The sequence below is a fragment of the Sus scrofa genome, chromosome 8, assembly GCF_054392235.1.
Source record: "Sus scrofa isolate SSC_HxYL_T2T_F1_AM1 chromosome 8, Sscrofa_HxYL_maternal_Yorkshire_Landrace_v2.0, whole genome shotgun sequence".
In the NCBI taxonomy this organism is placed as follows: Eukaryota; Metazoa; Chordata; class Mammalia; order Artiodactyla; family Suidae; genus Sus; species Sus scrofa.
The window spans coordinates 128,386,004-128,409,860 of NC_139390.1; the positions used below are offsets into that span (position 1 = coordinate 128,386,004).

The following is a 23,857-nucleotide window of genomic DNA, read 5'->3' on the forward strand; positions in this document are numbered from 1 at the left end:
AAAGCCTGAAATTCTGTGGCAGAGTTGTTATATTCAGGTTTAAATACTGCCTTTAACAGAGAGAATTTTCAAGTATATTTACATATTTATATTTATAATGCAGGATCAGGAGAGGAAAGCACTGGATCCACAGACACAGTTTAAAATTAGGTCATAGCACAACATTTGAGGGCCAGCTTTGGTGTGCCTACTGAGATTAATATTAATTTCTACAGGCCAATAAATTTCTCACATCAGTCAAAACTGTTGACAATTCTAATTTTTTCAAAAAGCATTTAAATAATAATAGAGCATCCATAAGTCACATTACATTCACTAAAGAAATCACTGAAGTTATTCTATTACCTTATTTTTATATTTCTATATTATCAGCACAAGATTGAAAAATATCTGTATTTTTAAAAACAAATTATTAATTAAACCCAATTATTTCATAAAGTTACCTTAAATGACTTCTTAACAGCATTCAGGTAACAATGTAAATAGTTTATTGCTCTAATTTATTAGTTGAATTGCTCAAGATCAAAATTAAATTTCATTCCAATTATTTTAAATATGAGATGCTTTTGTATCAAACTATTTCATACTTAGAGGAAACCACGCTAGACTATGTATATGTATGTGTGTACACATGTATGTAGCTGTGATTTGGAATTTAACTTGAACTGATAAGAGCACAGTTTCTCAAAGGTGTATTATTCCACTCGGTAAGAAGAATGTGAATTATTCATCTTTAAATAATATTTATCTTTTATATTTCTTCCCTACCAAGGGAAGTACTCCCAACTTAAAGCAGGGATAACTTTGATGAAAAAAAGAGAAAGTTGTCAGTGCTTCAGCTTGGTTACAAAGAAGAAAAATGGAAAAATAAAAACAGAACACAATTGAGAAGAGGAGAGGATATGTACTGACAGGGTTCTAATAAGCAGACTAGCAATTTTATGTTTAATATGTCTACACATAGGCTTCGCCTCTAAGAGGTGAAATTAGGAAAGTAAAGGTTAAGGGAAAATACAGATCTCAACAACAAAAACAAAAAAAAATCTTACTTCTTCAGGGCTTCCTAATTAGACTTTTCTTACCCTTTTAAAGACTTTTTAATCAGGAAAGGGGAATTCCAAAGGCCTTTTAGGCTCTGACTCAGAGGTTAGAAGAGAACCTGGTATTCATGGAACAAAAAAAATTGAATTTTCTTATTGAATGCAAGAAAAATCATCTAACACTTCTGCCACGTGCGATGCTCTCTCATGTGCTGCCTCCACTTTCCTGTCTATACAGTGGATCACAGCTACTTGAAAACTATTATTCCATCTCTTTAATAAGACATTCACTTTTTTATACATATTACTTGGAAACTAATCAAGCATTGGAAAAAAGAAGCTATATGATATGTTCTTTGCCCTACAAGTTTTGTTAGGGTAAAAATTTATAGATTCTTAGATTTTTTTTAATAACATATTCACAAACACAAGGTATGTGAATGTAGTATCAAGCACAAAAATGGAAAGGTCAGAGTTCCTCAAATTATAAACTATCTGAAAGGTTATTAGTTAAATATTTAACATTGCTTAAACCTGGTGCAGTACTTTGAAAGAACCAACCAAACTGATGATAATCCAATCTTACTTCAAAATTTAATTTCATTCTTTCTGCCCTAGTATTTACCATATCACAGCTGGCCTCCTACCATGGCTTCTTCATATCTCTGCCTCACTTCTCTTCCCTCTCCAATACAAATTACACCAAACTGAAAAATGAAACTGAAAACACCAATTTCAAAGTTAGGTTCAGTGGCTCTTTCCTGTCCACACATTCAAGTACAAAACAGCTCCTTGGCCCACACACGTTTTAAGTGCATGACAGACATCAGTAAATGAATGCGAAAATCAAGAACTACAGTAAACTCTTCGGTTACTTAAAAAAATCATAGCCTCATGACTGTATATAATACACCCCACAGTTCCAAATCTGAACTCTTCCCTTGCACCAAAGCTTCCTACCATCACCTTGCCACTGACTTTTATTAACCATGAGCTTGACTTCTACTTTAATGGAAAGATGGAGACTATGCCAGAAACACTGACTACTCTCTGGACCACCTTAAATTTTTTTTTTTTTTAATACTTCCACCGATCTTCTGTCATTTTTCTCAAGGACAGAAATGTCCTTTCCCCTTCTAACACTATGATTTCATTTCTTCGTTTCTCATCTATGTGTTCCTTTGTACATTTTATTTTCTCCATCATATTACATGCTCTTTAAAGGCATAAACCTTTTATAGAGCTTGTGATACAAAAACACATCTATTTCCAACTACTATATATTTCGGATACCTTTACAATGGAGTATTTTCATATAACAGTCATATTACTGTCTCTAAAAGTAGTAGTTGCATATAGTTTATTCTTATATACATGATGTACTTTGATAATAAATCCACTAATAAAAACAATAGATTAATGGTGAAGAATGAAGAACTTTATTTTTATGTTTACTGACTAGTAATCCTACTCTAAAACTGAAAAAAGCAGGATAAACATATAGACCTGCAAACTCTTTAATAACATAATCAAATACTTAACCCAATTTATACAAATGAAATAATCATTTATTTTAAATGTAAGACAAATACTTCTGTGTTGGATTTAACTGCTGCAAATATACTTTGATTAGTTCATTTCAAATCAACTTACATTATGAAATACTATAGAATTATTGCTAATTATTATTCAGCATTTGCAGTCAGAATAATGAATTCTTTCTTCACCCTTTACATAAAAAGTGTAGCAAAGTTAGAATCCCTAATGTAAAAATAGATCCATGCATATATTTGGGCATCCTTTCCTTTTTAGACTTCTTGAAGTCACTGAAATAAACAATACTTACTTTACCTCATAAACACTGGCTTTGGTAAGCCTGATTACCACCTCATTTTGAATATTTTATTTATTCATCAGCGAGTAAGAATTTAATTTTCTTTATATCATGTAAGACAGCATATTGTTTAAGTTTCCCAAGCGTGCATCTTTCTAATAATAGGACTAATTACAGAATTAAAAGCATTAATTTTATTTCTGTAAAGAGGCATATTTGTTTAATTTTAATATGCATTAATTTGAATTATATATTATTCTTTCTCCGGTATAAAAAAGGCACAAATATTTAGCTGCATGCAATAATTTATTTTAGCTTCTACTAAATAACTTTTAACCAGTATTTCCAACTTCATGTATTTCCTGACCTCAGGCAATAACATTTACAAACAGAGAAAGCTCAGTCTCCAATTATTAATTTATCCCTACAAATTATAAACACAAGGTGGGAATTTAACATGAAGCTCTTCAATACTATAAGGCCATTTTAAATACATCATCACTTTTAAATGCGCACAGCTATATAAACAAAACTCATCATTAAAAGAAAAGAATATCACAAAGATGGCCAGATGTGGTGAAAAAAGAACTCAGTATTTTCCGTATCACCTTTGAGAGAAATGTGTAATTAAATAGGCCAAAGGTATGCATTTCTGAGATCTGATAGTACTTCTCTTGGTTTAAAATCACATTCATGAGCATATCCCCCCACAGCTTTGCCGCCTTCTTTTCAAACTGAAATACAATTTTTCTGTCTTTTTTGATCTACAAGATGTCAAGCTTCTTATTAAAAAGAGTTATTTTGGCAAAGTTAAAGGGTAAAAGAGTTTTAAAATTTTGCTTATATCCAAAGTCTGTCTGGATACTTTGAAAAAGAAATCCATAAATGTCTTGGAGGCTCTCTGGAATAGCAGAAAAAAGATCAGGCATTTTAAATGAAACATGTTCCCACTCAGTGATTTTTTTCATCTCTATATGCAAGAAAGAGACTGGGTTTCAAAAGGTTCATCAGTAACAAAGCCTCACTACGTCCCATTTAGCAGTTATAGCAGTGTATTAGCTGATGCTGGGATCATCTAAGACAGTTTCCTTCCATTAGGAAGAGTTCCTAAAATGGTCCCTGACTAAGCTGGTAAAACTGAAATCTGACCTACTTTTTTCAAAAGATTTCCATGAATTTTGTGGTAAGTGTAATTCTTTTTATAGTTGGAACTCTCCCTTCAAAAGAAAAGATGTTAACTGAAATATGCTAGCGAATGCCTTACTTTTAAGTGTCAAAATAAAAATCTATAAAATATGCACACAGTTTTCAAATTTTTATCTCTAATACTGAATTCCTTATGGTATTTTCTGCGTACATTGGTTTTACTATATGTTGTAAGCCTAACATTATTCTGAACAAACCCGCACTAAAAATTTATTCCTTTAGAGTATATTTATTTAAAAAAGCATAAACTTCCTACTGTATAGCACAGGGAACTATATCCAATCTCTTGTGATAGAACATAATGGAATATAATATGAAAAAAAGAAAAAAAAATACATATGTGTGCATATGACTGGGCCACTTTGGTGTACAGTAGAAATTGACATTGTAAGTCAACTATACTTTAATAAAAAAAAAATAAACTGATTAGTCCTACAGTTAAGTTTGATGAAACACAAACATGAATTTTAAAACACACTATCTGTAAGAAAAACATTCCTTGTATTTACAAGGCTGTCACTCATAGATTTCTATTCTCAAGAATGAAGCCTTCCGCCCATTTTTAAATTGGGTTGTTGGTTTCTCGCTGTTTGTATATTTTAGAAATTAAGCCCTTGTCAGTTGCATCATTTGAAACTATTTTCTCCCATTCTGTAGGTTGTCTTTTTATATTTTTTACGGTTTCCTTTGCTGTTGGGCAGAAGACCTGAATAGACATTTCTCCAAAGAAGATATTCACATAGCCAAAAAGGACAAGAAAAAAAAGCTCAACATCACTAATGATTAGAGAAATGCAAATCAAAACTACTATGAGGTACCACCTCACACCTGTTAGAATGGCTTTAATTAACAAGTCAACAAATAACAAATGCTGGAGAGGGTGTGGAGAAAAAGGAACCCTCTTACACTGTTGGTGGGAATGTAAATTGTTACAATCACTATGGAAAACAGTATGGAGGTACCTCAGAAAACTAAATATAGAACTACCATATGACCCAGCAATCCCACTCTTGGGCATATATCCAGACAAAACTTTCCTTGAAAAAGACACATGCACCCCTATGTCCATTGAAGCACTAATCACAATAGCCAAGACATGGAAACAACCTAAATGTCCATCGACAGATGAATGGATGAAGAAGATGCGGTATATACACACAATGGAATACTACTCAGCCATAAAAAAGAACAAAATAATGCCATTTGCAGCAATATAGATGGAACTAGACACTCATAGTAAGGGAAGTAAGTCAGAAAGAGAAAGACAAATGCCACACAGCACAAATGAACCTTTTCACAGAAAAGAAACTCATGGACTTGGAGAACAAGACTTGCGGTTACCAAGGGGGAGAGGGAGGAAGCAGTATGGACTGGGAGTCTGGGGTTAATAGATGCAAACTATTGCAACTAGAGTGGATAAGCAATGAGATCCTGCTGTGTAGTACTGGGAACTATATCTAATCACTTGTGATGGAACATGATGGAGGACAATATGGGAAAAAGAATACATATATATGTATGACTGGGTCACTTTGCTGTACCATAGCATACAAATTGATAGAATACTGTAAATCAACTATAATGGAAAAAATAAAAATCTTTTAAAAAAAGGGAAAAAGATTGAAGCATTACATTTTTAAGAGAGAAGAAGGTTAATTAATTAAAATAGAAGTTATTCTGTACTTTTTAAAAGGAGAAATCTAATATCTGAGTTCTTTCAAACTTCCAACTGTCATAAAATATAATGAGAAATGCATTTTAAGTAAATTAAAAAAATCAACCATACAGCATCATATTCATAGATTTTGATTTCATTCGTATAATTCAAATAAAAGTGCTACACTTTCCCCAGAATTATTCTGGAGAAATCACTGAGAAGTTCACAAAGATTTAATTTCAAATGAAAGGATAATAAAGCATATGGAAATTATATGCTTAAGACAGCATGGCACAATGCACACTTTTTATCATGTGATTTATAGTAATAAATCATTTCTTATCATTGTATTATATTTATTCATTTTTAAGATAACTTCATTTTCCTTAAACAAGGTTTAAAGGTATAAAAAATAGCCTGTATTCACTATGCTTATTTTTTCACTTTATACTTTTCATTGAATTAAATGAAAATAAAGTGGTTATAAATATTCATAAATAAATGAAACAAAAAATTAACTTCATAGCCTAAAGCATATGTATATACCTCATAAGAACATAGTAAATGGACATGATAAACACTATAATAACAGACTTCAGATTCATCAAAATTACAATCCTATTAACCAGACATTTATCACCTTCACCTCAACGTTCTCTAGAGTACACAGGAAATAAAATACTTTGTGCCCCTAAAAACCATAGCAAGACTACACAGCACATTGCTATGGGTATTTCTTCCATTGTGCCAATATTTAGTGAAACCCTAGGGAAAAAGTCCTCAAAAAAGATAGTAACTCCTATGTTCAAACAATACATAATTCAAGGATACCTAAACTGAAGAAACATTAAAAAATACTTTTGATAGCCTTAAATTCTAGTAATAAACACAGAAGGATAAGAATAAAAACAGTAATGATTAATGTTCTCCAAATTCTTGCCATCAATCTCTGCCTATTACCCTGCAGAGGTCTTTTTAATGTATATTAAGTAATCATAAAACTACACATTCATTCTTGAAAGTTAACATTATAAACTGTGGTGTTTAATAAAAATTCAAAATATGAAAATGCAAAGTTATAAACATAAAGCACTTGGACTTTGTAAACAAAGATAATACCCTGGCATAGTAAGAATGCAATGAAGGCACAGATATCAAATTTATAAGCAGTACTAGGGACTGAAATTCTCCAATTAAAATTCATATTAAAAGACATCCATGGCCTCAGACAAAATATCTACTTCAGAAAAAGTACAGAAAGGAGAATAAATGAGGCCAGTTCTACTACTACTGCTCTAGACAAGTTATTAACTGAAAGTTGTAGTTTTGGTCTTCTACTTCTTTATTATAAATTAGTATGTTTATGACCTTATTTTCTATCTGGCTTATATACACAAATCATTTTTGAAGCACTGCATATTATAAAAGAGCTACCTATGTCTTTTGTACATAAGCTCCATGGGGAAAATAAATAATAAAAGTTACCTTAGTTATACAAACAGAACTAAATTCCTAGGAGACTTTAAGGTGAATGTTAAAAAATGTGTATTGGGTTCAGACAACAGAAATCTAAGACAAATCAGGAACAGCCTAATTAACTGAATATACTCAAGATTTTTACTGTATTTTGTTTACATATATGTTGGAAGGAAAAGTAGAAAATGTAAATATTTTGTAATATCTATACCCATACCCAAGTTCTTGCTTCGCTTTGCCTGGTAAGAACAGTGTATTACAGAAATTGGTGAGGATGATAATGATATTATGACAAATAGGAATGGAGTTAATGCAAGATGCAATAGGCCAATCTAGCTCATGAGAAGATAATGGTTTTTAGGAATGGTTTTACTGAATTGCAAGTAATCAAAAATGTATTTGGACAGATTTAGAAACTTAAAAATAATATGTTCATAAGCATTCTCATACAGAGATGGTATTTCAGTAAAATTTAATTGAAAAGATTTTTTTTCCCCTAAAACTGAAAAGTCCCAATTCTTAGAAACTGACTTACTTTCCTCTGAAAATACCATTTGTGATAGCAGAGAAAAACAATTTCTGCTAAGTCTTAAGTAAAGAATACCATGGCCCAAATTTCCAACAGTTCAGCTACATAAGCAGAACTAAGTCGCGATGGCCCATGTTAGTGTCTTAGCCGAGATAAGAGAGTGCTAACGCTCCAAGTAGAATTATTACGAAAATCATAATTCTTAAACAAAAGCTTATAAAAGTGTATCACTGTTATTTCAACACTTACGGCTATCGTAACATATGTTTCCTAGAGCCCTGCCCGTTTGCAGCAGCACTTCCTGGTCTTTGCTGTTCAGCAGCTGCACCAGTGGTGAAATCAATCCAGCATCCACACAAGGAATTCGCATAAATTCTGGAAATAAGAGACATATTTAATTTTGAAATACAAAGATTTGCAATTACACAAATAACCTCCCTTAATGAAATAAATGTCTACTGTTAACATGCGTAAGATGGCTTCCTATCTGAAGAGAATGTTTCTCAAGTACCATTACAGCCCTACTGAATACTTCATGAAATAAATACACAAAAATGAGTGGGGTCATATTTTTTTCTTGCTAACAGTCTCTGTCATAAACCAAAAGAATTTTTCATTAACTTTCACTCTACCTAATCCAGCACCACCTTCTTATAACCGGATGTGCTTGGGAAGCAACACTGAATGACAGAAACACTGGCAATGTTCTTTCCATGAACCTGAAAATTAAAGTAATATAAATGAAGCCATCAAGTGGTATAATTTTTCACTGTATGTTTTCTAAAAAGCAAAAAATAAAAATTTTAAAAGGTACAAATTAATCATTAAAAATAATAGGTCCTTTTTTAATTGGTAAGACCTGGTAGAATGACCTACTCCCTATCTTCATTTCTACTCCATTAAAATTCATTTTATGAATCACTCGCATCTGCTAGTGTACCATGCACTCACAGGTCTAAAGCACCAAATGTTAAGCTTTCTTATAGTTCAAACTCATTTTTCCCCCTTGGCTTTATAGTAAACTATCTCAGCGTCTTTATTCCCAAAGATATTGTCACAATTGTGATCAAACTTTTTTTTTTTACAGTGTCTCATGAGACACTTTATTTAATTTTTACCACAAAATTTAAGATGATGAAGATATCTAATTGATGAAAGTTCTCTAAGAATCAGTATTAGAATCATGACTTTGGACATGATGGCTTATTGTAAGGATAGTCTATTCAATGATTAGTCAACAAAGATCTAATTCCTCAGCCTGTAACTGATGTTATTTTAAAAAACCCTATCTTTTCACTCTCATGTTTCAGGGGGACCACTTGGCAGTTTGTTTCTCAAGAACCCTCAGAAGCAATCCTCCCTGTTTTCCGTCATCTTCAAGTTCTTATAGCACTTCATATAGGGCTGTTATGCGAGCTGTTACCTCGGAAACAACTTCCTTTCCTCCTAACACAGCTGTCAGTCACAGAGGTTATTCCTTTCCACCTAAATAAAAAAAATGCATTCCTATCATAACTCTTACTTGCTTACCACTGTATTATTGCAAACTCTCTATAATTTAAACCTTCAAGATGAGGAGTATTTCCCACTTCTAGAGCTAACCTTTCAGCTTACTGTTGCTGCTGTTATTTTAACACAATAGTATGAGCTATTCCACCCATCACCTACTGGGAAGGCAAATTATGTTATCTATTTCCATGCATTCAATGACCATCTATAGGAGATGACACATCAACCTACTTGTCTACTCTTTAAATTAATGATTACTTCAGAATATTTATAGATTTCAAATCTTAACATGTCACCAATTCAAAGTAATTGAATTAAAGATAGATTCATTATTCTTTTCACCTCTCCCTATGCCTAATTTCCAACAGTGGGATCATTTCAATGACTACTAAAATAAGAAATTCAGAAATGGTCTGATTGTACCTTACTTTCACAAATGAAACTTGTTATGTCTTTACTGTTTTGTTGTTGCTATTCTTCAGGCAATGGCAATATTAATGAATTAATATTTTTCTTTGCTTTTATGTTCTATTTGTCTATATGATACCAATTTATCTTTCAAACTTCGGGTGCTACAATTCATAGCTTTAGGTATTTTTAAAATGATAAAGGGTAAATAATTATATGGTAATTGTAGAATCAAATAAAATTGTCATTAACTTTTTTATTCAAAATCACATAAAGAATACCATAACACAATGTTATATGTCAATTATATCTCATTTAAAAAATATAAAGATAAAACAAAACTAGTCTATTCCTCAGCTTTCAGTCAATGCAAAGGCAACACCAGTCCCTGGAGAACATAAACACCTACTAAAACCTTTTGCTTTTCAGCCAATTTGCTTTTTTTAAAAAATAGCTGATTTACAATATTGTGCCAATTTCTGCTGTACAGCATAGTGACCGAGTCACATATATATATTCCTTTTTTCATACTATCTTCCATCATGTTCTATCCCAAGAGATTGGATAGTTCCCTGTGCTATACAGTAGGCTCTCATTGCCTGTCCATTCTATATGTAACAGTGCATTCCTCCTTAGATAATTTTAAAGGCACAAAGTTACTCAATCACAGCTGGCTGGACTCTGACTCAAGTTCAGCCTACATACCGGCTGGCCAATAGCCTGTCAGATGAGCTAGTTTGAAGATTTGCTAAATAGAGCAATGGTGATGAACTTAAAACAAAAGTAATTTTTTTCTTTGATTGTTTAATGCTTATTGATTGATTACTTCTATTTCTTCCTAAATCCACTATTAATTCTTTTTACTTTTACTTTCCTAAACTTACTTGAAGTACACATTCATTTAGCACCCTCATAAAGTACAAACTGTGATGAAAACCACAAAATAAAACTTCCTTCTTACATAGACTGAGATTCAGAAGATCCATAAAATTCTTATTACATACCTACTTATCAAAAACTGATTTATATGTACTTTCTCATTTTCAACTATGTGAAGGAACTAAATCTATTTTATTAAAACTCTTTTTAGATTCTATAAGCCAAATAAAAACACTGAGGGTTGGAGTATATTTGTTTCTTAAAATAAATAGTAATACATATTCGGAGTTTCAAATTTTCTCTAATACCTCTCTATAATTAACTCTAAGTCTTTTATATTTTTCTTTAGAAGAATGAGGAAAAATTATGAGGCATAAATATAAAAGAATGAGTGGCTTTTATATGTGGGTTGTTGAATTGACATTTTTCATTCATATTTTGTATTGCCTTTTTTAAATAAAAGATAGCACTGATAACTTAATGGATTCTCACAAAATGAGGTTAAGCTTACAACATTGAAGTATCACAGTGTATTTAAGCTACCTGAAAACATGGTGCATTTTTTTGAGTATCAGTTTTACTCAATGATTTTTCAAGGCATACATATGTTTTATACTAAATTAACATATACCTGTTATGGAGTAAGGGGTAAAATTAAATTTATAAAACAAAACAGGAGACTTCCATGTTTCTTGTAGTGTTCTTCCTAGCCCATCCTGAATATACACTTTGTTTTGTTGTAAAGAGAATTCAAGTGGAAAAGTGTGATAAACACTTTTGCCGTCTGATATAGATAGGGAGGGGAAAAAAAAAACATGATATGGCTCCAAACTATCGATTCCATATTGCTTTGATTGAGATTTGGTTCTGAAGCTTTATAGGCATCAGAACCACCTGACTGGTTACACTACATGGCTGGGCCCCACTTGTACAATTCCAAATTTAGTAAGTCTTGGTGAAAGGGGCCAAGAATTTGCATCTTGTGAGATCCAGGTGTTTCTGATGTGCTGGTGCAAGATAGGGAACCAGTGTTTTGGAGAAATAGAAGAATAAGATAATAATAATAAAAAGAATTAGAAGAAGGAGGAGGAGGAGAATAGAATAGGATGTAAAGTTTTTGTTTGCCTTGACTCATTTTCAACTTCAATTATCAGCAATGAAGACACGTAATAGCACCTTATTTCAGAAATCTGTTATTATTATTTTTATTACTACTATTATTATTAGATACCTTGACAGTACAATTCTGAAAAGGAAAAAATATTCATAGCCTGTTTTGCTTGTTTTTCCTTTGCTTTGCATGAGTCTTAAATCTGTTAAATAGGGGAATCCTTTTTAAAAAGGTGTCAAAGATCCTTTACTACAATATATGGTCATAGCCATGCTCCCACATTAAACTTGTCCATGGAACTTCTTACTAATCCTCTGGATTAGCACACAGTCAGATACATTAATTTTCAGATGACTTTTTTTTGATATAGGTAAATTTAAATATATTTTATAATTAATCCAAATTTAACAAGTATGTACTAATATTTCCCCTCTACTGTCATATAACATGAACAGCAGAGTGACACACCAACTTCCAAATGCTTTTTTTCTATGATTCATACAATCTTTTCTCATTGTCAGGTTTCTGACAAGAAGAAATAAGCCGATTTAATATACTCTGTTAGGTCATGTTGCATTTCTGAAGTAGCTCAGTGGTTAATGAACACAACTAGTAATCATGAGGTTGTGGGTTCGATCCCTGGCCTCGCTCAGTGGGCTGAGGATCTGGCACTGCTGTGAGCTGTGGTGTAGCTCATAGACACAGCTTGGATCCTATTGGACCCTAGCCTGGGAACCTCCACATGCCAAAGGTATGGCTCTAAAAAGACAAAAAAAAAAAAAAAATATTGAAGATATTTTAAAAAGACTTTAATCCACTTTCTGAGCCAGTCATTTAAAAACAAAATAATATGGTTACTAAGTAATAAACAACCCTTTGAATGTATCCCTTTTATTTTAACCAGTAGAGATTAGTGACAGTCATTTAACAAGCCTCTGTAGTATAAATGCTACAAATTATGTCTTTAGAACATTATGTGTTACTAGAAGAAACCTCTAGTAACAGAGTTACCATGAGTGACAAAGTATTATGAGGACTGATATTAAGTAAGATCACACAGAAATGACAAACCATTACAAAAAACACGCTATTCAAACTTTCTGAATCTATGTTATAGTGTGTGTATTCTTAGGAAAAAAAGTTTTTACGACAAAAATTGATTTCTGGAAATCTACACTGTGTTTCTAATAAGGTTAAAAATAAACTACATGGTCTTAAAAATCAAAAGATGCTTTGCATTTAAGAAGAATTAGATAGTGGTTGGTTTAGGTTAACTAACAATGTCTGGAGGGATTTCATTTTCAAACTAGATCAGCTTCCAGGAATTTTTTATTGTCCCAAGGTAATCCCTATCTTTACAGAGCAGTTCAAATCTGCTTGAAGTATACTAAATACTCCTAGACCACTAGGAATCTCTGAACATTTATAACTAGCTCAAATCCAAAGCACAGTATACATACAAACAATAGATGGTCAGCCTTCATTAATAACCAAACAATGATTTCACAATACGGAACATCCCTGGATTTTTAGAGCCACACCTGCGGCATAAGGAAGCTCCCAGGCTAAGGTTGGAATCGGAGCTGTAGCTGCCAGCCTATGCCACAGCCACAGCAACAAGGATCCCAGCCACATCTGTGACCTACACTACAGCTCACAGGTAATGCCGGATCCCTGACACCCTGAGTAAGGCCAGGGATCGAACTCATGTCTTCCTGGATACTAGTTGGGTTAGTTACCACTGAGCCACAATGGGAACTCCATCACTGGATCTTGAAAGACATTTTGAACACCTATGAACCAATGAAAAAATTTCATGGCAATTTTCTTTTGTAGTACATATATGAACAAGTTTCTTCCCTGGGCCAAAAAGAGCATATACAGGTACTTTACAACGTCTCTTCACAATTGCACAATGTATGAAATTAATTGTGGAAAATTAAGGCCAGATTTTTAAAGTTTCTTCTTTAAAGTATAATATATGCAACTTACTAAAATAAAAGGACTAAAAATAATATCAAACTTTGACAAAGTGAGGAATACTAATGGTATTACATTTAGCATGGCCTTCCCTCATACAAAAACTGCTTTAAGAAGTCAGTGTTTTTCTCAAACTGACTGGACTAAAATTATGTACAAATATATTTCTGCTACAATATATCTCTTCCAAAGAACCTCCTCTCACTGGATATAAACTATATATAATGGGATGGATTAACCATTATATAATCTAAGGTTTGCTGTCACTGTTGCCTTTCCAGAGTATGGAAATGCAAGAAATAAATATTTCTCAAGAAGGTGAGTTCAGAAAACAGAGTATGTATTCCAATTACATTGTTGCAGTCAAGTATCAATGTCAGTAGGACAGGCCAGACTGAAAAAAAAAATAATAATGAGTTTATCTGGGTATAACACAAACTAATGTATACACTGAAAAATGTAAGATCTCCTGTGACAACAAAGATGAATGATTCAGTGGCGGCTCAAGAATACTGTAACCAAAGTAATAAATGATACAGGTACGGCAGGGACTAGCAGTGCTGTCCTTTAATTCTGCTCTGAAGGAACAGAACAGCAATGGGAAATGTTTGAAGAGAATGACTATAACTATAGTCATTTCAAACAATTACATGAAAAAAAATCAAAGAAAAGAGAAAGAGAAATAAAAAGGTCTAATCTACAAAATTAAAACATAAATTAATAAAACATACAAGTAGGGTGCAAAACTGAAGATGATCCCCGCAGAAAAGTTCTTGAGGAAAACCTCACCATTTTTGGCTAGTTCTGCTATGATGTTAGCTACTTTGGCTGTGCAGGAAGACTGTGGAATCAACAGACTTGAAAACAGGTGAAGTATGCCACTTCCTTGGATTTTTTCACTTGTTTCCGTATCTGAAAGAGAGACACACAAAGGGCTGCAGTGAAAATCTTCAACACTAACACTGACAACTTCATCTACAATAGATTCTTAAAGAATTTTCACCATAATAGAAATTATCAACGTAACTCATTATATTAGTTCCTAATAAATCTTAAAAGTTGTATTTATATAAAATTACCATCAGTTCTACAAGCTGCTTTTATCTTGAGTGTTTTATCTACACAAAACAATTTTTTTTTTGGTCTTTTCTAGGGCCGCTCCCGCAGCACATAGAGGTTCCCAGATCAGGGGGTCGAATCGGAGCTGTAGCCACCAGCCTACGCCAGGGCCACAGCAACGCAGGATCCGAGCTGCATCTGTGACCCACACCACAGCTCACAGCAATGCCAGATCCTTAACCCACTGAGCAAGGCCAGGGATCGAACCTGCAACCTCATGGTTCCTAGTTGGATTCATTAACCACTGCGCCACGATAGCAACTCCACAAAACACTTTTTAATACAATCTTTCATCTATCAACAGGTAGCCCCCTACTTCTTTCCTTTTCTTTCCATCTTTGTTAAAATACAAACATAGAATCTTTGTACGAAACCAAGCCACTTTATGTAAAAAGCATGACCTATTAAAATAAAAAATAGGAACACCTGGAATGATAATGGAAATAAAGAAAAGTTCAAAGAAATAAAAATTAAAATTACCATTTGACTCTGAACAATGAAGAAGAATGGCATGTGTTTAAAAATATAGTTACAAGGCTCATTGAAATATTCTTTTTTTTTTTTTTTTTTTTTTGTCTTTTGTCTTTTGTTGTTGTTGTTGCTATCTCTTGGGCCGCTTCCGCGGCATATGGAGGTTCCCAGGCTAGGGGTTGAATCGGAGCTGTAGCCACCGGCCTACGCCAGAGCCACAGCAACGCGGGATCCGAGCCGCGTCTGCAACCTACACCACAGCTCACGGCAACGCCGGATCGTTAACCCACTGAGCAAGGGCAGGGACCGAACCCGCGACCTCATGGTTCCTAGTCGGATTCGTTAACCACTGCGCCACGACGGGAACTCCTCATTGAAATATTCTATTTAAATTTGTTCTATGTGTAGCTCCCCTATATCCTTCACATCTTTTGGATATACATCAAATAAGAGAACTCTAAAGATTTCTTGTTAAGTAAATGGTAGCTGCTGTGATCAATAGAAAGAAAATTATTGTTATTATTTTTTTTTTGTCTTTTCGCCTTTTTCTAGGGCCACATCAGTGGCATATGGAGGTTCCCAGGCTAGGGGTTGAATTGCAGCTGTAGCTGCCAGCCTACACCACAGCCACAGCAACATGGGATCCGAGCCACGTCTGCAACCTACACCACAGCTCATGGCAACACCAGATCCTTAACCCACTGAGCAAGGCCAGGGATCAAACCCGCAACATCATGGTTCCTAGTCGGATTCGTTAACAACTGCACCATGACAAGAACTCCAAAAAATTATTTTTTAATAGAATAATTTGAGAAAGTCTACAAAAAATCTATTTCTTTATAGTAAATGCTATTTAGCTCAGCATTTATTTTTAATTTAAATTTTTGTCTTTTTAGGACTGCACCTGCAGCACATGGAGGTTCCCAGGCTAGGGGTCAAATCAGAGCTGTAGCCACTGGCCTGCACCACAGCCACATGGGATCTGAGCTGCATCTGTGACTTATACCAGAGCTCACGGATCCTTAACCCACTGAGTGAAGCCAGGGATCAAACCTGTGTCCTCATAGATTTGTTTCCGCTGAGCCACGATGGGAACTCCAGCTCAGCATTTTTCAAACTGTGGGTCCCAATCCTTTAAGAACTCTGAAATCAATTTGGTCAACAAGGACCAGTCATTTCTTTAAGTGAGAAACAGAAGTAACAATATCTGAAACAACAACAAAAGAACAGAGAAAAATTTTCTGCTCATAGTGAGGTAAAACACTGAGGGAAACACATGCGTATGTAACTATACGTGTATGTGCACTGAATGCAAAATATGTTACTAATCTTAGGTTCTGATCAAAAAAGTTAAGAAACAGTGTCCTCTGCAACCCCTGACTATACAGGAGTTGGGGTTAAAGAACCATAATACTCTTGATACCATGTTGTTGAATGGCTGAAGTAATAGAAAATTACATGAAAAACTGTAAATTTGTAAAAACTAAAAATCATAAAAATCCTATGGATTTATTATCTTAAAAAGATTCATTTGCAACTACTGTATTTACGTGTATGTGTGTGTGTATCTATGACATTAGTACAAGAGATCAAGTAATCAAGATTATTCAATGCTGAAACTCCATCCATGCATTTCCTTTTCCTACCATAAACCTAGTATCCTTTAGTACAGCTAAGACTATTTTAGTTTCTTATATTTTATGAACTGCAATAAAAAGGATATTTTGGAGATATTTTAAAACAAGCTTTTTTATTAGGTGAAGAAAGAGAGGCCCAGAAAGGTGAAGTAAACTTCTACAAAGTCACCAATCATACTAATCATGGAGCATAAACAGCAAATTCAGACTCTACCGCACTAACAATTCAACATGTATGTGACCTGATATCTGTTGGTGTTATTTTTCACAACAGAAAACTTAAGCACAAGTAAATGCATTTTGTCCTTTTATATGCTGTTACTAGTTTCTCACAATTCAGATTATTACCAATGTAAAGTATACATGATAGAACAGAAACACAGTAGCTTTTTTTTCAGCAAGCCCATTTATAAAATATAATGTGCCTTTTCATTTTTATTCTGTTTCTTGGGGACACACATACACACAAATAAGTTTTTAAGGTACCACCTGAAAATCTGACACCAAATTTCCATTAACTATTATCATTATTAGCAAAAAGCCAAAAAAGGAATGAACTCAATTTGCCATGTTAAAATCCTTTCTTTTCTGACCACTGCTACCAAAAGGTGTAGAATCTTTGAACACTGGGGCAGACTGTCCCAGGGTTTCTTGTCCTTCACCTGCTGGTGCTGGTACGGCAGCAAGAATCTGGCATAAGGCATGAATCAGATGTGAAGCTGAGACATTTACATATGTGGAGGCGAGCAGTTAATGGCAAATCATCCATGCATGTCTCATTTTAACTATAATTAAAAGAATGGCTTGACATCAGAGCTGAATGTCAGGGGCAAGGGGAAAAAAAAGAAAATGAATCAACACAAAACTCTTGCACTGTAATGAGTTTCCATGGATTACAATCCAAGGAATTGGAAGAATAGCTGTAAAAAGATGAATTAAGATTTGGGAACAGTATTTTTGCTCACGCTATTGTCAGAGAAAGGGGGAAAATATCTGGTTCTTCACAGAATTCTGAATTATAATTTAGAAAAATTGAAAAGGAATTCCCTTTACTTGCTAGCATGTGGATTTCTACAAACATTTAGAATTTATACAGCTGGGAATTACTTTCTTTTATTTGGCATGGAAGAACCAAATACTGATTATCATTAAAATGCCACTATCCAATAAATAATTACAAAGCTTCAGCTTCATTTCATATATACCTCCTACACTGGCATTCTACTGTACCTCACAATGTTTATCTGTGAACTAATGTGTTCAGTGAGCACCTCTGAAATGATTTTAAGAGAGCATTAAGAAACGGTCAGTGGTGTTTGCAGGTCTAAATTATTAACTGCTCGTTAAAAAAAAAAAAAAAAATCACACATTGATCAGGAATCCTTTAAAAAAAAAAAAAAAGCAGACTTTTCTTACCTTTAGCCAGACTGCTACTGACATTTTACCTTCACCCCTTTTAAATGTTTGCAGGAATCAATTCAACTTCTTTCTCCCCCACTTCACATTTAAATGTGGCCATAAAAATGTTTAGAGTATACCTACAAATTACAGGCCGCTGGCAGTCCTTGAGTTCTGAAGGACCCATATATGAAGGGCCATTGTTCCTCTAAAGTAATATCTGTGGGCGCCACCGTGGGAGTCACATCCATTATAGCAGCCCTTGCAGTTCTGCAAGCACTCATTCTGTCTGTGCAGTCCTACGTCCACACCTCACCTGACTGCCTGATGGCAAGGAGGCAGCTTAGTTATGAGACTGCCAGTGATAGAAAGAAAAAGAAAACTGGGCAATCGGGTCAGAGAAAAGTGAAAGAAGAGTAAATCAAGGATGCTCAGGGGGAGAAGAAGTTAAAGCACAACCCATTACTTAAGGCCAATAACTCGGCAGAAGGCAAGGAGTAGGTGGAATGGGAAGGAACTCATAATTTAAGATATGGCTTGAGAAAAGCTAAGGTTCCCAACAAAGCTGCCAAGTAAATACTTTAAAACAATTAGCTTTACAATTAAACATCAAGAGGGGGTTTTCAGTATGGTACTACAATGAGCTGAATTTATGATGCTATGTTTGCATATAGGCTTCATGAGGATAAATGAATGAAAAGCATTTGATAACCAATTTACAGTAAACTCCAAGTTAGAAAAACAAAAATAATGACTGCTATTACTATGACTCTATTAGATTAAAAATGTTTTTGCATTATATTGACAGTAGTGTTTACTTTGAATTATGAGAGCAATAAAGAACTGCTACTTTCATATCACATATCCAAGGATCCTTGTGACAGACTGTGAAGGGAAGATTCAAATTAGGGATTGACTGCAAGGAGCAGGAATATGACTCCAGGGCCATGTGTATCCTCGCCTCTGGGGAAATACTTATTTCTCAAGGGGAAGATTAATAGAATAGGGTATATCAAGAGACCTGGCCCTGTGCCTGGAGATCTGAGCCAATTCCAAGGCTTCATTTACTACCACACAGCTGAGCCCCAAATCCTCTCTCCTTTTATTCAACTGAAACAAAGCATGTGCTCTTGGATATAGCGTAAATACCTCGAATTTAACATTCCCCAAATCAAACGTACCCTCTTTCCTTTCCTTTCATTCTAGTCCCTATTGCAGTGAATGGCAGGGAACTCATCTAAGCCAGAAGCTCTGGAATGATTATAAATTGCTCTTTTTTTAGTAAATGCCTTTCTACCATCCACGTTAATTAGAATGTAGGTTCCATAGATTCTGTCTGACAAGCATCTTTTGCATCTATCCTTTCCATCTATTCATGTTACTTCCAGTTCTCAGTTCTGAACTTTATTTTAAATCCAACAGCCTCTTCATGAGTCTCCCTGCCTCCAACCTCCCCCCATCTGTCATCTACATTGGTGGGAGAATAAGCATCTAGATGTACAAATTTTATGTCACCTCCCCACCTTAAATCTTTAAATGATCGTCCATAACTTTTAATTAAATATTCAAGCACCCATGATATTTTCCAACCATATCTCCTGATCCTCCTCCACTGACATTCTATACTCTAGCCACACTAAATGACTTACAGAAATCCAAATTAATCATTTTATTTCATACTGTCTTACTGCACTTGTTCCTTCTCTGAAATACCACACCCACTCCTACCCCTTAAGCTAATTCCTACACAGAGGCACAGTGTCCTCATTTAAAGGTACCTGGTTGAAAGCCATTCAATCTCTTAAAGATACCTTACTACCATAAAACACATTTTTTAAAACAGCCATGTTACATAAGCATGATAGGATATTTTTTCTTCATACTACAAATGAGGCCATATGATAAGATTATATTGGAAGAATAGTAAGAAACCAGCTTTTCTGATTTCTAGTTCAGTGCTCTTCCTACCACAACTGTCATTTAGAAGATGCATGTGAGAACAATACCTTGACAAACTTATTATGTGATACATATTTTATTTAATGTATCTTGTACAAGTAAGAACTAAACTGAGTATGAGAGAGGTACCTACAGTATTTTGAGACAGACTCCGTGATTGAAGGAGAAAAGGGGAACTAAATATAGACAAAGTGAAACATTTAAAATAGATTTAAAATACATAAAAGGAATGTGCTAGGTGTAAGAAGATTAAGGGGACTGGCAAGTGAGAAGTTAATGTTTCTAAAAGAAAATGGAAGTATATGAAGGGGGGAGTTATAAAATGCTTTTTCTTTCCCTAATGAGAACCTTCCCCACGCCCATAAAGATTTTAAGCAGATAAAAGGAAACTGAGATACAGGAAAGCAAAGGCTGTATATAGTTATGAAAAACAAAGAGGGCAGAACAAAAACCCACTTACACAACGACTATCAGAAAAACGTCTTACTAAAAGATTAAGTTGTGAGAGTCATTTTATAAAATTGCAATAAATGATTCTGACAGTCTTGCAGTCATTTCAATCCCAGGGATAATGTAAGCTGTGGGAGTCAGAGAAGTTATGTGTTTGGAAATCATCACTAGAATAAGCAGGGAAATTGGGTAGTTTGACTGTTTTCTTTAAAATTATCACTCACGAGGTCATAAAGTAGTTGCTAAAAGTTAAGAATTGTATGGTTAAAAAATAACGGAAAGATATTTACTGAGAAAGTAAATGCCAAGAGGAACTGTATTAAGGACTGTGGTAAAAGCGTATATAACTAGAATGGCTCAACTATAAGTCAAAGTAATTAAACATGGTCTCTATAGTAAATGGGAATTTCCTCACTTCCTATTAAGAGAGTGAGAATATAGCAAAACACCATGAAGGAATATTTGCAGTAAACACCATCTCCATCCTACTGTGAAATACCTTGGGGAAACATATGAATTAGGCAAAGCTAAAGAGATTGGCATCTGTAGGCCACAGGGCAGAGTCCTCATGAAAGGGATTAGTGACCTTACAAAGACAGACCCCAGAGATATGCCCTGCTTCCACCATGTGAGGTTCCAGTGAAAAGACAGGTGTCTATGAATCAGGAAGCAGGCCCTCACCAGAAACGGAATCTGTGGGTGTCTTGGTTTTGGACTTCCCAGCCACCAGAACTGTGAGAAATACCACCCAATCTGGGATATTTTGTTATGGACACATGGCATAGAAGTCCTTTCACAATGTGACCCCTTCCCCCTTTCCAGTGATATTCTCTTGCCCCTTCCCTGAATGCACTCTTTTTGCTAGCTATATCAAACGTCCGTTTCTAATGGAACTAGGGTTTTCTTCTCCACCACTGTGACATTGCATATGTTGCTTCTACTGCTTAGAATATTCTTCCCATAATTCTTGTGCCCTCATATTACCTGGGTAAAGTATACCGTATTTTCCAAATCAGAATTCCCTGATCTTGCTTATCAGATTCACTTTTCTCCCCCAATATTCACACACAATGTTGTAATTGTTTTCAAGCTGTTAGAACTTATTTGGTCATGGAAGACTTCAGAGTAGAGATTACCCAGGGAAGCTTTTTGCAGAGTCCCCACTAGATTGGGAAAATAAACTAAACAGGATACAAAGCATATCCTCAGGGAGCTGTCTAGTAAGAGAAAAAGAGGGAAATATAAATTACCACAATTCAATGTGACTGCTACTCCACGGAGGTAATACACAATATATAACGGAAAACAATCACAGCTCAATTAAGATCATGGACATTTCCATAAACGAGGTAACACGTAAGTCGGTTCTGAAGGCCGATAGATTATGCTTTGGGCAGAAAAGGAGAAAAATATAGTTTACAAAGAAGGAATACGTAAAGCTCTACAGCTGAGGCTGGAGAAGCTAAATGTGTAATACCAACATTTTGCATCACTGCGTGATTTTTTTGCCAGCTGCTGAAGGCTACCAGAATTGAGAGGTGGAAGAGGAAGATGGTTGGTATGACCTAAGGTTTAAAGAAAGGGCAGATAAAAAGAGAAGAATAAGAGAATATACCTATGAAGCACCTACTCATCCATTATAACCTAGGAGAAATGTCAGCCCCTCTGTGACACTTTGAAAGACTCTTACAACCATGAATTGAATCCAATTCTCTGAACACTTTGTAATCAGCTCTACTGCATAATTTATTATACTGTATTGTATAATTTATTATACAGCATAATAAATTATCTATTACTTGTCTATCCAATCTCTCCAAGGCAAGGTACCAACTAATGCAAGGTGGCACCCAATTAATGCCAGTTGAATAGAACTGCCCTGTCCTTAAGGAGCTTATAACTGAATAAAAAAGGTATATGCAAATTATTAACAAACACTGAAATCAGTTCAACTAGAGGGATGTATAAACTGTCATAGGATACTAAAGATGGAACAGCTGAGCTCCATTTACAGATGTTATAGAAGTTGTAATTATTTTTAACAAAAAAGAGGACTGAGCTTATAAGGAGTCTGTCTCATATTTTTAGAACTTTCTCATCAAGAATGTAAGTTTTGGTGGTAGAATTACCAACCACTAGTCCATACAGAGACTAAACTTTTCACTTTACATTAAACTAAACAAGTCTTAGATTACACTTTTTCGAAAGTAAACATATGCAAAAATGTTCTTTAAATCTTCAGAAATCATTTTTGAAAATTACCTTACCTTTATCTTACCCCTCCCACATGCACACATCAGAAAGAAGAGATGATCAATGCACCACTAAGTTATTATGAGCCAGATGAAAACATTCTGTTTGCTCCTTTAGTACAAGGAGGAGAAAAGATGTGTTACACTTAAGCATGGGAAGAGAAAATTACCAGAATCTAAATGAACTCACTTCAGAGAACACTGTGTGCTAAAACCTAGAATTTAAAATCAGACATCTTTTTTAAAAACCCACTACACGGCCTCTTAATGGCTCATTTTGGGGACTGGCACAAGTGATATTAAAAAGTCACAAAATGAGAGTTCCCACTGTGGTGCAACAGGATTGGTGGTGTCTTGGGAAGGCTGGCATGCAGGTTAGATCCCTGGGCTGGCACAGTGGGTTAAGGATCTGGCACTGCCACAGCTGCAGCTAAGGTCGCAACTGTGGCTTGGAATGATCCCTGGCCTTGGAACTCCATATGAAAAGGGGTGGCCAAAAAAAAAAAAGTGTCACAAAACCAACCTCAGTAAAATCAATCATAGATTTATGTGTGGAAAGTTCTGATTTTTTTTTTTTTTTTTTTGTCTTTTTGCTATTTCTTGGGCCGCTCCCGCGGCATATGGAGGTTCCCAGGCTAGGGGTCGAATCGGAGCTGTAGCCACCGGCCTACGCCAGAGCCACAGCGACGCGGGATCCGAGCCGCGGCTGCAACCTACACCACAGCTCACGGCAACGCCAGATCGTTAACCCACTGAGCAAGGGCAGGGACCGAACCCGCAACCTCATGGTTCCTAGTTGGATTCGTTAACCACTGCACCACGACGGGAACTCCAGGAAAGTTCTGATATTAATGGCATCATTCCTTACTAGAGCAGTTATCCCAACACATAACTATTATGCCACACGACTCATTTTGACACGTCAACAGAATATATAGTCCA

The 23,857-nt window shown here is 34.9% G+C and overlaps 1 protein-coding gene across 22 annotated transcripts in view; it reads right to left on the reverse strand.

Annotated features, from left to right (window-relative positions):
• RAP1GDS1 (Rap1 GTPase-GDP dissociation stimulator 1) overlaps nt 1-23,857 on the reverse strand; it is a 140,593-nt gene that overhangs the window by 73,401 nt on the left and 43,335 nt on the right. For 10 of the 22 annotated variants that reach the window (XR_014813339.1, XM_021101743.2, XM_021101742.2 and 7 more), the window contains exons 3-4: nt 14,419-14,541; nt 7,992-8,117 (exon numbers count right to left, since the gene is read on the reverse strand). Coding sequence is in view for 17 of the 22 variants with exons in the window: in XM_021101743.2 (XP_020957402.1) it covers nt 7,992-8,117; nt 14,419-14,541 (249 nt within the window). In the remaining 5 variants the exon portion in view is untranslated. Of the gene's footprint in view, nt 1-7,991; nt 8,119-14,360; nt 14,542-23,857 lie in introns of those variants that run through there. The other 12 variants (XM_084973357.1, XM_084973353.1, XM_084973350.1 and 9 more) reach the window with 2 other exon arrangements.